Source organism: Prosopis cineraria, unplaced genomic scaffold (genome assembly GCF_029017545.1).
Source record: "Prosopis cineraria cultivar Desert tree isolate PC_DT_omini unplaced genomic scaffold, ASM2901754v1 PC5, whole genome shotgun sequence".
NCBI classification, from domain to species: Eukaryota; Viridiplantae; Streptophyta; class Magnoliopsida; order Fabales; family Fabaceae; genus Prosopis; species Prosopis cineraria.
In genome coordinates this window covers 36,851,419-36,864,922 of record NW_026555336.1, presented here as the reverse complement: position 1 = coordinate 36,864,922, position 13,504 = coordinate 36,851,419, and the positions used below count along the sequence as shown (strand labels likewise).

The window sequence follows — 13,504 nt, the reverse complement described above, 5'->3', positions numbered from 1 at the left end:
GTAGATTACAAGTTGACATCTCAATTTGCAAGTATTAGATGTACATCGCATTTGTGGTGTCTCTCGAGCCATACTTGCACTGAAATGTTGACGTCTACATTTTCTGTTACTCTCAACAAAGGCAATCCGAGCAACTAGACACCTATCAACATTTTTAAGCCTTTTGTTTTTTTGTTTTCTATTTTGCCCTTTTATCTGCAATAACTGTACGTTTTTCTTTTCACGCTATGAAATTTAAAAATGACTATTCTGTTTATAACTTATTTAAAATACAAATTGTTATTCTTCATTTTACATCAATATTAATTTTAATATTCAAAACTATTAACTTTCTAGGTAAAGAAGGTGTAAGAACAACGATTGAGGACAGCGCAACTTCTAAGGTGGTTCACTCTTTTTCAATAGATATTTAGAAAAACATAATCATGATTTCTCAGTTTTATCAGATTTTACTTTTGCTCCTTAGTTTCCTTATAGAAACTAAATCTACACTGAAACTATAAGAATCTAAATAGCAAATGTCTCCAAATCCCGCTAAACTATAAGGACTGAAAATATTAAAAAAAATGAAAGGACCAAAAACAAAACTTAATAAAATTATAGGGACAGATGAAATCAAAATTTGTCATGGGCTTGAGAACACGGCTTTACAATCCACGATTAAGACTGAATTGAGACAAAAGTGAAGCTTGTATCATATTCTAGATTCTAGCGTAACATAAATCTTGAAGGTTTTATGTGAACTTCAAATTCAAAATTAAAAATAGATTGCTTTCAGAATAATTTGATGTCTTGAAGATAGAACAAGTGCCAAAATAATAATAATGTCGATGGGTTGACGTATAACAAATGTCCCAAAGGCCAAAACTATAAAGCAAAAATAAAATAGAGCGAGAACCTCAAAACTCGCCAGCTCTGTCCCGATCCCTAAAACAGGATTTCTAATTGCCGGTGTCCTGTTCCAATTCTTTCGGCGCCTTCAAAGGTACGTGAATGATAACAATAACGTAAAAAAAGACAACGTATTACTACTTCTCTTCCCTGCCTTTCAGACAGCTAAAACATCATCAGCTGGCAAAAAATAGCGGCATTTTAAGAAACATAACGCCTGATCGGTTGGTTGGTCCTATTTTTGTTTTTGTTTTTCATGTTTTCAGGTAAGAAATTTTCTATTTTCTAACAAAACATAATAATACAACTAATTGAACATGCGACCAACATTATCTATATCCGCCGGCAATTCTGCTCTCATTGACAAATTGATAGTAGTCTTCCTCCCCGTAGAGTCGCCTGAAACGTCAGAAACACACATATTACATATTTAGAAAGACCTCGATTACCAATTTGTGCGCGCATGTGTAGACCTCTACACACGGATCAGTACAAGATTCAACACTATTACAATTTACGACCTAATGACTTGTGTCTTGCTGGTGAAACTTTTCACTTTCACTCGCCAGCCCACGAGTTGGATTCGGTAGTCATAGTTGGCAATAATCCCAAAAATGAAACACATTTTCCTAGTAATGGGATTACCAATGGAAGAGAAAACTCAGTCGTAATAAAATGTTTGGGATTACTAATGGATCAAGGGTTGTAATTTGAAAATTTTTGTCTGTAATCACGTCTATATGCAAGGTTTACACTGAATGGACGCATAAGGAGAGATAAAGAATCAAGAAATATTCAGTGATCGATCCAATTTAACCTGGTTCTGATTTGAGCAGATTCATGATCTTCACAAGTATACTACCAATCACGAATGCTTATTCAATTTGTATCAACTTAACTATTCCGTGTATAAGGCCTTGTTTCGTTTCAAAACAGATATAGATTATTTACACAAGTCTAACATGCAATATGAGGATCCTCCTCACATCGGACAAAAAAATGACGGTTATTTTGAGCAAATTCTAACTTTTCAGTTGATATGAACAAACTACATCTCCTGAGAATAAACCTTTAGTCGAGAAGAAATTTAATTTCATCCAGATAGACTGAACAAGACCATTTGCTCAAATTAAGTTATTTCCTACAAGAGGTTCTGAACTCAACCTGGCCAACCGCACGCAAACATGCTTCTACTGAATGTGTGAAAAATTTACCCGCAAATTTGGCAGCGTCTACGATATATACTAACAAGCATGAGCTGACTAGAAAATTGACTTACGCTAGATCTGCCAGGGATTCTGATTTGATCACAGCCTTCCCCTCTGGGAGCTCTAGGCAAGAATAATGCATTATTATTTCCTTTAATGTATGCTTGGTGCTTTTGATATCATTGTCCCATAAGATGCACTGAAATTAAAAGCAGAAGGCAGTAGCATTAGTACCAAAACAGACACAATCTAATGCACTTGAAACCATTCCCTATATAATGAGAACGAGCAGGAGCAGTAAACAACAACAAGCCTTATCCCACTAGCCGGGGTCAGCTACATGAATTATATAATGCTATTCTGTTCTATCATTTGTTAAGCTTTTAGAAATATTGTTAATTAAAAAGTCTCGACTAACAACTTCTAAAAATGTTCTCTTTAACCTTTCTCTACCCTTTCTTTATAGAGTTCAAAGTTACCTGTTTTACTCTTCTCACAGGTGCATCTTATGATCTTTTTTATACATGTCCAAACCACCTCAAACAATTTTATACCAGTTTTCTTTTAATAGATGCAACGCCCAATTTATCCTGTATGGACTCATTTTTGATTTTGTCTTTAAATGTATGTTCGCACATCCATCTCAATATTTTCATCTCTATTATTTTAACTTTATAACTCCGCCTATGTTTATAGCCGGTCCCAAGCCCGGGTAAAGGAGGAGGGTTGCGTTAGGCCATCAACAGCCAATGTAAAAATTTGTTGAATCTATCATGAACATGGACAATAGACGTTATAATGTTAATGCTAGGTCGTTGCCCGTAAGTAACGCGCTGCATGGCTCGAGTACAGTGATAAGTGAGTTAGAGCCGCTGCATCGGCGCCCGGATGTAGTGTTAAATGAGCAAGGGCTACCGCGTCATTCTGGACGCACGCGGCTAAAGAAGTTAGTCCATAAGAGCAAAATTAGATTTGGTACTTGGAATGTCGGGACATTAAATTGTAAATCTGTAGAGGTTGTAGGGGTTATGATTCAAAGGAAAATCAATATCCTTTGCTTGCAAGAAACAAAATGGCGTGGAGAAGAAGCTAAGGATATTCAAGGTTTCAAACTTTGGTATACAGGAAAAGTAAGTGCACGCAATGGAGTAGGCATCATTATAGATAAGGAGTGGAAGAAGAACGTTGTAGAAGTTAGCAGAATTGGAGACAGAATTATTTCTTTAAAAATGATAATTGGACGTGAGACTGTTAATATTGTTAGCGCTTATGCGCCGCAAGTCGGGATAGAAGCCAGTCTTAAGGAATTATTTTGGGAGGATCTGGAGGGGTTGATTCGACACATACCACAGAGTGAAAAGATTTTTATTGGAGGAGACTTTAATGGGCATGTCGGGAGGGAAGCTGGTCAGTATGCGAGGGTGCATGGTGGTTTTGGTTTTGGAGAGCTAAACAATGAAGGGCAAACTCTTCTTGATTTCTCATTGGCGTATGATTTTAAGATTGCCAACACTTGTTTCAAGAAGAGAGATGAGCATCTCATCACCTACAAAAGTGGAGCCTCAAGGTCGCAGATTGATTTTCTTTTGGTTAGGAACACAGATAGAAAACTTTGTAAAAATTGTAAGGTGATCCCTGGAGATGCTGTAACGACACAACATAGGGTCCTAGTCCTTGATGTGTGTATTATGAGTAAAATCCAAAAACGTCGACAAGTAGTAACACCAAGGATTAGGTGGTGGCAATTAAAAGGTGAGAAGCAAGATATTTTCAAGCGAAATCTTTTGGATAAAGGAATTTGGGATTCTCAGGGAAGTGCTAACATCATATGGGAGGATATGGCTAAAAAGATACGGGAGGTTGCAAAAGTAGTTTTGGGAGAATCGAAAGGTCCTGGTCCGAGAGATAAGGAGTCTTGGTGGTGGAATAATAGTGTACAGGACAAAATCAAGTATAAGAAGAACTGTTTTAAAGCCATACATTTGTGTAACAATGAGGAAAATTGGGAGAGATACCGTATGGCTAAGAAGGAAACTAAGAGAGCTGTGGGTGAAGCTCGTTCTAAAGCTTTTGAAGAATTTTATAAGAACCTTGAGACGAAGGAAGGAGAGCAAAATATTTATAAGATTGCCAAGAGTAGGGAAAGAAAATCAAGAGATCTAGAACAGGTAAGGTGTATTAAGGATGAAGAGGAAAGAATTTTAGTTACAGATGATGAAATTAAAAATAGATGGGAGACTTATTTTTCTAAACTTTTCAATGATGGAGAGGATTCATCTAGTAACTTGGAGGATTTAGTAACTGGTGAAGGAGAACAAAATTTGTCATTCTATCGAAAAATACGTGATAAGGAGGTAAAGGAAGCTCTTAAGAAAATGGCAAATGATAGAGCTAACGGACCTGATTGTATATCTATCGAAGCGTGGAAATGTTTAGGTGAAGAAGGGGTGAGATGGTTAACTAAGTTATTTAATGTGATTTTACGGTCCAAGAAAATGCCTGATGAGTGGAGGAGAAGTACATTAATTCCTATTTATAAAAATAAAGGAGATATTCAGAATTGTACTAACTATAGAGGGATTAAACTCATGAGCCACACAATGAAATTGTGGGAGAAAGTAATTGAGCACAGGTTGAGATTGGAGACAAGTATTTCTGAGAATCAATTTGGTTTTATGCCAGGTAGATCAACTACAGAGGCGATTTATCTACTAAGGGGATTAATGGAAAAGTATCGTTGTAAAAATAAAGATCTACACATGGTTTTTATTGATTTGGAAAAAGCTTATGACCGTATACCAAGAGAAGTGCTTTGGAAAGCGTTGGAAAAAAAGGGAGTACGGATTGCTTATATTAAAGCCATACAAGATATGTATGAGGGGGTAAAAACTAGTATAAGAACGCCTAGTGGTCAAACAAAGGATTTTCCTATAAAGATTGGGCTACATCAGGGATCATCTCTGAGTCCTTATTTGTTCAACTTGATTTTAAATGTTTTGACGGAACATATTCAAGAGGAAATCCCGAAATGTATGCTCTTCACGGATGATATAGTTCTTATAGCAGAGACAAGAGAAGAGGTTAATTGCAAACTTGAGTTATGGAGGAGGACATTGGAGTCGAAAGGTTTTCGTCTGAGTAGAAGTAAGACGGAATATTTATATTGTAAATTTGATAAAGGACTATTTGAAAATAATTTGGAAGTGAAATTGGGAGATCAAATTATACCTCAAGTGGAAAAGTTTAGATATTTGGGAGCCATTATCCAAAATGATGGCGAAATCAGTGGAGATATTTCACATAGAATTCAAGCTGGGTGGTTTAATTGGAGAAAAGCTAAAGGAGTTATTTGTGACCGTAAGGTGCCTAATAAACTTAAAGGAAAGTTTTATCGTACTGCTATCAGACCGGCAATGTTATATAGTAGTGAATGCTGGACTCTAACGGGACAGCAAGAGCATAAAGTTGGAGTAGCAGAGATGAGAATGTTACGATGGATGTGCGGACATACACGTAAAGATAAAATTCGAAATGAGCACATACGTGAAAAAGTGAGGGTGGCACCTATTGAGGAAAAAATGGTAGAAAATCGGTTGAGATGGTTTGGGCATGTACAAAGAAGACCAAGGGAGGCACCAGTGAGAAGAGTGGAACATATAACTTTGAGTCCGATTAAGAGAGGTAGAGGAAGGCCTAAGAGAACACTCTTGGAAGTTGTTGAACGTGATCTCTTAATTAATAATATTTCTAAAAGCTTAATAAATGATAGAGCACAATGGCGTCTTGCAATCCATGTAGCCGACCCCACCTAGTGGGATAAAGGCTTGTTGTTGTTGTTGTTGTTGTATTATTTTAACTTTATGCTCTTGCAGTAAATTTACATTTAATTAATGTACAAGCGTACAACAAATTATATGAAAAATAATACCTTCCTAATATATTCTCTTTTCAGTTCTCCACAAGAAACTTTTCCTTTAGGTGAAAATACTGAAGCATTCCAGAGTGCCCCTCTGGCAACCATCATGGACGATGCACCTTCAGCCAACCAGACTTACTTAAAAAAAAATATGTAAAATAGCAACATAGCCAACGTAATATGATCGAATAGAAACACAAATGTGATAAGAATTAATATCAGAAGTCAGAAGAGGCAATAAAAAACTTGTAAAATGCGATAGAAATATACTACCATGGCAAATAGTGCCTGAAGCTGATAAAATCTGTTCACCTTAAGATTCTATGATAATCAAATGCCTATTAAGCCTAACTTTCTATAAAGGCTGAGTCAGAACCAAAAGTGTAAAAACCCAGTAGAAGGTAGGGGACAGGGGATACTTTGCCAAGAAATTAAAGGTAACACCATAACAGTCATAGCAGAAGAAATTTTGGTTATTTATCACAAGTCACATGGAACCGTATACATTTTTCGTTTTTAATTATAAGGAACACCATGACTTAGGTTTTTGTATATCCAGTAGCAAGGTATCTCTCAAGATAGGAACCCACAAAAAGCTAGGAAACTCCAAACACTAAATTAGTAGAAATTACCAATAATCACTAATCTATAATCCCAGGGTATCCTTAAAACCGATTATAATAATAGGCATAAGTCCAGAAGTATAATTACAATAACATGCTAATTATGATCATAAAATTAATATGCATTATTATTGTGTACATCATTGAGTTGCTTATATAAAATCTCCAACAAGGAATCAATCAAATCAAACTTCTTGCTGCATCCTATGTTTACAGAGGCATCATTTATTGCAAAGACAAAATTAAGTTCAATCTCAAATCCCAGACACATTTTAGAGAAATAACTGTCCATTCAAATTTAATTGTGTCTCACTGTGCAGCATCCTACAATTCAAGCAAAACATAACTGAAATAAATCTTCAAAAGGAATTTTCATTTTCCAGCTACCTGTAGCAGATTTAATGCGTTGAAAATCATTGTACTCAAAGACATCTCCATTTGCTATGACAGGAATGGATAGTGCTGATACAACGTCAGCAATTTCGCTCCACTTAGCAGGATCTCTGGGCCTATCTGGGACTCTCCTGTAAAATAAATTAAGAGTTACAGGAAGCATGATTTGATGAAGCAATGGTATAGGAGTTATTTTATTCCATTTATTCAATTCTGTCATGCTGTGGGGTTAACTGTGCTTGTGGCACATGAATAATGTTTTTTCCCCTTAAAAGTTTTTAAGGCACAAAACTGGAGCTGCTGGTCGAGAGTCATGGAATCGTTGGATTTCATGCACAGCAAATGTTACTGAAATATTTGGCAAGTTACTTTCTTAATCAGTCAATCTAGGTGTTGCTAATAAACAGGAACAATATCTGTCAGTGGAAACAGCAAATTACATGAGGAATGAAAAGATGGTCAAAGAAAAAGGAATCTTTCCTAAAGTCTAGATGACCCAGTACAGAAGGGGAAGAGCCAATAAACATAGCCATGTCACAGTGACCATTTTCCGAAGCATTATAAACACACATCTGTGAATACAGCATCTATCTTTTGGTGGCAACTCCGTTGAATTTGTTTTGTTTTGAATATCCCATTTTCTTTTGAAAACTTCGCGTTGAGCATCACATTTTGGAATGGAACAACATCCATCTTTTGTTGACTAGAACAATCAACATCTAAAGAAATACACTTTTATCTAATCCCCTTCTTTTATTCCACTTACAAAATGCCAAGAAATACCTATAATACAAACAGGAAATCATTGATCATCTCCAAACAGAACAATGTGAAAGTAATACTACTTTGGCTGTTACCCAAGCAGGCACCACAGTAAAGAAAGAACAGACTGTAGTTTCCACAAAACTTAACCACAAAAAAAAAAAAAAAAAGATCACAGCAACTGAAAATTACCTTCCATGGACAGCAAGTGCTGAAACACCAGTTTTCTCAATTCGCCTTGCTAATTCCACCGTGTCATTAGATGACTTTAGAAGTCGAATCTTACATGTCACAGGAATGCTCAAGTTCCGCTTCAGTGTTGTTAAAATCTGGATATTTTAAGAGGAAAGGATTAAGAATTAAGCAAATATTATCTAATGCGCATTCAGAAAAAATCACAGATTATAAGGCTTACATCATGAATAACTTCTGGTTTAGTCAACAAAGCAGCACCCATTCCCCCACTGACAGAAAATGACTTAGGGCAACCCATGTTGATATCTATTGCAGCAACATCATCACACCTGAGGCCCCATCCCAAACCCCAAATGTGTTCAAGGTAAAATGTCAACAGCCCTAGGTTGTTACTTAGAGTTAAATTGACAAAAAAAAAAAAACAGCTAAAATAAAACGCTACAGATCAAAAAGAAATGAAATGAAATGTAAAATTGAACAACTAATAATAATTAGTACTTCAAAAGGTAAGAAAAATATTAACGTCAATATGAAGCTTACACTAACTGAGCAGCTGTTAGGGCCCTCACAGCATCAGATGTTCCTAATTGACATACAACCCTGTTCTTCTCTTCATTGCAGGTTCTGAAAACAACACTCTGTGTTCCTTTCTCCACAAAATCAGTGGATCCAATGAGTTCTAAACAAGGAGATCATGCCCTTATTAGATTAGCAAAAATGGATTGGAATGGGGAAAAGAAAGACAAATGAATGATTAGATGTTTTCAAAGCCTCTAGTCAGTCACTTTCTAGCCACTATAATAAATAAAAACATGAGAACCTTTCTCTTTCTTTCTTAACAAAAGACTGTTTAATGAAAAGGAGGAAGGAAAGAAGCAAAATAAGAAAGACAAGTGTTAAGAGCATGAGTTTAAAGGAAAAACCCATATCAAAAGACTAGCCTATTGAGCAAGAAACTCTCACACACTTATGAACCCCACGCAATTTGTAAGGCTTGATAATGCCATCCCATTCAAGAACTAATGTCCCTGGAGGCTCCATTCCACAATACTTTACTCAGCCTCCTACCGGTTAAAACCCTTTGTTGGTTGTCCTTTCCATGACAATAGCCTCTCAATGAAAACACCATTTGTCATGAATACAAGTCCAAAAGGAGAGCCCTGTTAGATGGGAAAGCCTCTCAAATTTATAAATCTCACTCAACTTGTGAGGTTCCACAATGTCGGACTCATGACAACAAGAAATCCACAAATGCAAAAGACGCATCTTCTATGTGAAACAATATATGTGGCTAAATTCAAAGAATGGTGAAACAAATGAAATAACTTTTTCCCCTTATCTTAAAAGATATAGCAGAAATCACCAAAATGAACAGAATTTCAAACACATTGACAAGAATGCAGCAGGATAAGCCCTAGTGGTGTGAAATACTTGCATCATCATGATGTTTCATAACTAGAAAAATAATTTAGAAAACTTACTAAAACCATAAGCTTATTTTACAAGTTAAGCAAATGTAAGAAGTGCCTGGTTATATTCATCCAAGTTGAAAACCCTTACCATACACTATGTCCGACAGGATCTTTTCTTATTGTTTTTTCTTCTCACGCTGAGCTCTTGTCATACCAAATCAATTTAGAGCTTCTCTTGCATATCACTCTCTTTCAACGCGTTAATTTTACTCTCTGTGGAGTTCTCAGATCCAAATATAATTTTGGGTTGCTGATGTAGTCATCAACTCATAACCATGACCGTCCATCAATACCAATAAGCCATCTCAACAGATGACGAGCATGAATAGCCTTCCAATAACAAAGAACACTAATCCCACATTCCCAGGGTAAAATTTGAATAGTTGATCAACTCAGTTTCTTATCGTCAAGAAGAAAGGCAGTTCAATTGTGTTTCTACCTACAATGCAGAGACAGTCAGACACTTGAAAAAGAGCCACGTCCAAACAATTGACATGATGCAACCCTGTGAGTAGAGGTGGAGCCGAGATTAAAGAACGAGGGGACCGAGATTAAAAGGCACATATAATACAAAGTTCAGATATATCTTGGGGGGTTCAAAATACATAAACCTATACAATTTTAAGGGGGAAAAAAAATTAAAAACTCAAGGAGCAATTGCACCCGCCTGTCCCCCCCTCTCAGCCCGAGTATGAGACTTTAGAGTCAAACTATAAATAATTATAAACAGGTCATATTTTGTCGTGTTTCCATGTCAGCATGACTGTTTATACTTCATAGGTAGGTAACCATACTTAGAAGAAGCAAAACATGGTATGAAGAGCTTTATACCAAAAAAAAAGGATATGAAAAGCTAATGACAAGCAAGAACAAGTAGTGTCTCGAACTTACGGTAACTGCAACTGAATTGCTACACAACTAATACATCAGAAACTAAAATCAGAAACTTGATGTCATGCAGAAGAAACACGAATTTAATGATGATAGCAAGAACTGCACCATTGAGTCGGCGCTCGCACTTGACAAGCTTGTGATCAATAATTTCCTCGCCGTAAGTAATATCTGCACCATATTGAGCAGCTAGTAATCTAAATGGCAGAGTGCCCTACAAAAAAATAGTTAAGAAGATACGGATAGTGAACAAAATATGCATTTATTTCCTCCATTACATTCCTCAATTTTTTGTCGGCAACTAAGTGGGAAGAGGAGGGAAAAGGAAAACTTACAACCCGAACCATAGGAGCAAGTACGAGTTTGTTCTCGTACTCCATCTTCGGTGGGTGCCTTGAGCCCTTGACCAGCCCAGACTTGGGCGTCCGGCTTCCCAAAGACCTCTATTCCGAGGGAAACGGAGAAACGAAGCAAAAATCAAAATAACTTTCTTTTTGTATTTTTTTTTTAAACTCTTTTCCCACTTTAGTTTTTGGGCCATATTTTCCCAATTGCTTGTGGTCCTAGGCTATGCTCAACTGCTCAACGAGGAATTTCAGAGACCAGAAAAAACCCACCCCTCCCCCCCCGGGGCGGCTCGCGGGTCCGTCTTCGGGGCTCAGCAAAGTGCTCATCCATGAAAATAAATCTGAGCCATCCAGATTTTGCTGAACAGCGAGGTGCTCATCTATAAAAATAAATCTGATCCATTTAAATTAAATTTGGATGGCCCAAATTTTTTTAATTTAAATTTAAATTTATATTTATTAAAATAAAAATTTATAATTTTTTATAAATAAGTTCATTATCAATCTGAATAGTATTGATTTAATTTAGGTGGCACTACTACAGAAAGATGTATAATTGACGCCCTATAATTGACGTTTATTAAAAAAAACGACAAATAAAAAAGGCGGAGAATACTTGACGGTTTCTACGAAACAAGCGTCAAATATTTAAGTAAATACTTGACGGTTATTTAAAGATAACCGTCAAGTATATATATTTGACATTTTTTATAAATAACCGTCATATAAAGCAAAAATTTACACGTCGGTCTTCAATAAACAAACGTCAAATTAATAGTAGAAAAAAAAATTAAATTTTTTCACATACTTGACGCTTGTTTTGAAATAACCGTCAAGTTTGTCTGCCATATATTTGACGGTTATTTTAAAACAAGCGTCAAATATGTAATACTTGACGGTTATTTCAAAATAACCGTCAAGTATTGACATTTAAATTTCCTCCAGATTTCTTTTTCGCTCTCCATTTCTGCAAATCCTTCATCTTCAGAAACAAACCCAGAGCCACCGAAACCCATTTTTCGTCACTCTAACTGCCAAAAAACACGTTTTCGGTCTCGATTCTTGAGGGGTTTTTGATTCTCGGCCTCTATAAGTCTCGTGGGCACTCGTTCGTTGGGATTCTCGGTCTCTATCACTCTGCATCAGACTCTCGTCTCTGTTTTTCTGCACAGTCGGTGTTCCCTCTTCTTGTTGAGGTAGGTTCTTGTTTTCCCAATCATTAATCTTCATTTTAAATGTATGGGTTGTTGATTTTGATTTTCATACATAATAAACAATTTTTTGTGTTATTTATTTTGATCTGCATTGTTGTTCTTCTCAGTGAGTGTTTGAAGTTTTGAGTTTTTGGGTACTTAATTATTGAATTAAGGGATCATCCAATTTTTTTGTTGATATGAGGAGATTCATTAAGGATATGAAAATAGTATACCACCTAATTACCTTGTTTTTAATATTTTTGATATTTTAAATTGATATTTATATAGTGTTTGATGTGGTTTAATATGATTTTAATTAAAATTGAGTTTCTTATTAATGTTGTTATTATTGTTGTTGGATCATATATAGTTTCATTATGGATAACTTGATTTTTTTAAAGGCATAAAGACCTGGTAATACTCATTTTAAGCCATTATATATACTATCAATTTTTTTTAAATTATTCTTGAATATAACTTTATGTGTTTGTTGTTGTGGATGTTGTTGTTGTTGTCATTTAGATTAATAGGAAGAGGGGATAAAGCCCGGGAAACTCTCTTTTTTAAGTTGTTATGCTGTCGAAATTATTTCAATGGCTAGCATTAAAATATAATTATTAATTTTAAACAAGATTAAAGAGGGAATATGCAAACATGTGGTTAGTGACTTATTGACTAATTGATCTTTGTATCTAATTCTCCCACTATCTAGGAGTAGTCAAAGTCACTAATCATATTTCCCTCTTAATCTTTCTAGGAATTATAGATAAAGAATGGATGTCTGTCAATCGTCTATCCAAGGAATATTGGGATAGGGTGGCAAATTTTGTTAAGCTTGCAGTTAAGCATGCGGAGGATCCTACTAGGATTGTTTGCCCATGTTTAAAGTGTGGTCTTGTGAAGCGAGTTAGTCCAGATACTTGTGAAGAACACCTCGTGATTAATGGGATGGATCAAAGTTACAAGTGTTGGATAATGCATGGAGAGACAAGAGATGATATTGGTTGCAGCCAGAAGCATAGTGAAAGCTGTGCATCATCTCCTGATGATTTTGACACATGCACACTTGAGGAAGATTGTCTTGAACAGATGGCCAAAGCAATTGAAGAGGACCTCGAGGATTATCCAGAAATGTTTGAGAAGTTGAAAAGTGATGCGGAGACACCATTGTATGCTGGTTGTAGTGCATCAAAGTTGTCAGTAGTGTTAAAATTGTACAACATGAAGGCAAAACATGGATGGAGTGATGCAAGCTTTACTGAGTTGCTTGGGTATTTGAAAGTAGAATTACTTCCTAAGGAAAATAAGCTTCCTTATCGAATATATGACGCAAAACAAGTATTGCGATCAATTGGCATGAGTTATGAAAAGATACACTCGTGCCCTAATGATTGCCTTTTATTTCGGAATGAATATGCATCATTAATCGACTGTCCGAAGTGTAATGCCTCACGCTACAAGCAGAACGGATCAAGTCCCGTGAAGGCACTATAGTATTTTCCAATCGTGCCTAGATTTAGACGCATGTATAGCAGTGCAGAAATTGTGAAAAACTTAACATGGCATGCGAATGAAAGGATAAAAGATGGCATGCTTCGTCATCCTGCTGA

General features: G+C 36.0%; 1 protein-coding gene across 3 annotated transcripts; it reads right to left on the bottom strand.

Annotated features, from left to right (window-relative positions):
- Window positions 1-772: 772 nt before the first annotated feature.
- LOC129311270 (uncharacterized) lies at window positions 773-10,898 on the bottom strand. Of its 3 annotated transcripts, XM_054953460.1 has the most exons (11): window positions 10,687-10,773; window positions 10,460-10,522; window positions 9,549-9,899; window positions 8,956-9,148; window positions 8,529-8,667; window positions 8,209-8,317; window positions 7,986-8,122; window positions 7,026-7,162; window positions 6,028-6,134; window positions 2,171-2,298; window positions 773-1,290 (listed from the first exon to the last, which is right to left on the bottom strand). In XM_054953460.1, exons 4-11 carry the CDS (start codon window positions 8,993-8,995, stop codon window positions 1,221-1,223), a joined length of 867 nt encoding a protein of 288 aa, XP_054809435.1. In that variant the 5' UTR covers window positions 8,996-9,148; window positions 9,549-9,899; window positions 10,460-10,522; window positions 10,687-10,773; the 3' UTR covers window positions 773-1,220. The 3 variants fall into 3 exon arrangements, with proteins under 3 accessions (XP_054809435.1, XP_054809433.1, XP_054809434.1); XM_054953458.1 differs by lacking the exons at window positions 8,956-9,148; window positions 9,549-9,899 and adding an exon at window positions 9,900-9,965 and having other exon boundaries at window positions 10,460-10,565; window positions 10,687-10,898; XM_054953459.1 differs by lacking the exons at window positions 8,956-9,148; window positions 9,549-9,899 and having other exon boundaries at window positions 10,460-10,565; window positions 10,687-10,891.
- Window positions 10,899-13,504: the final 2,606 nt, after the last annotated feature.

Coding starts and splice junctions, on each gene's coding strand:
- LOC129311270 (XM_054953458.1), bottom strand. CDS start 10,731: ATGGAGTACGAGAACAAACTCGTACTTGCTCCTATGGTTCGGGTT. Junction 8,668..9,899: donor TGACTGTCTCTGCATTGTAG/GTAGAAACACAA, acceptor CTCCTTGTTTAG/AACTCATTGGATCCACTGAT. Junction 8,123..8,208: donor AACCAGAAGTTATTCATGAT/GTAAGCCTTATA, acceptor TAAAATATCCAG/ATTTTAACAACACTGAAGCG.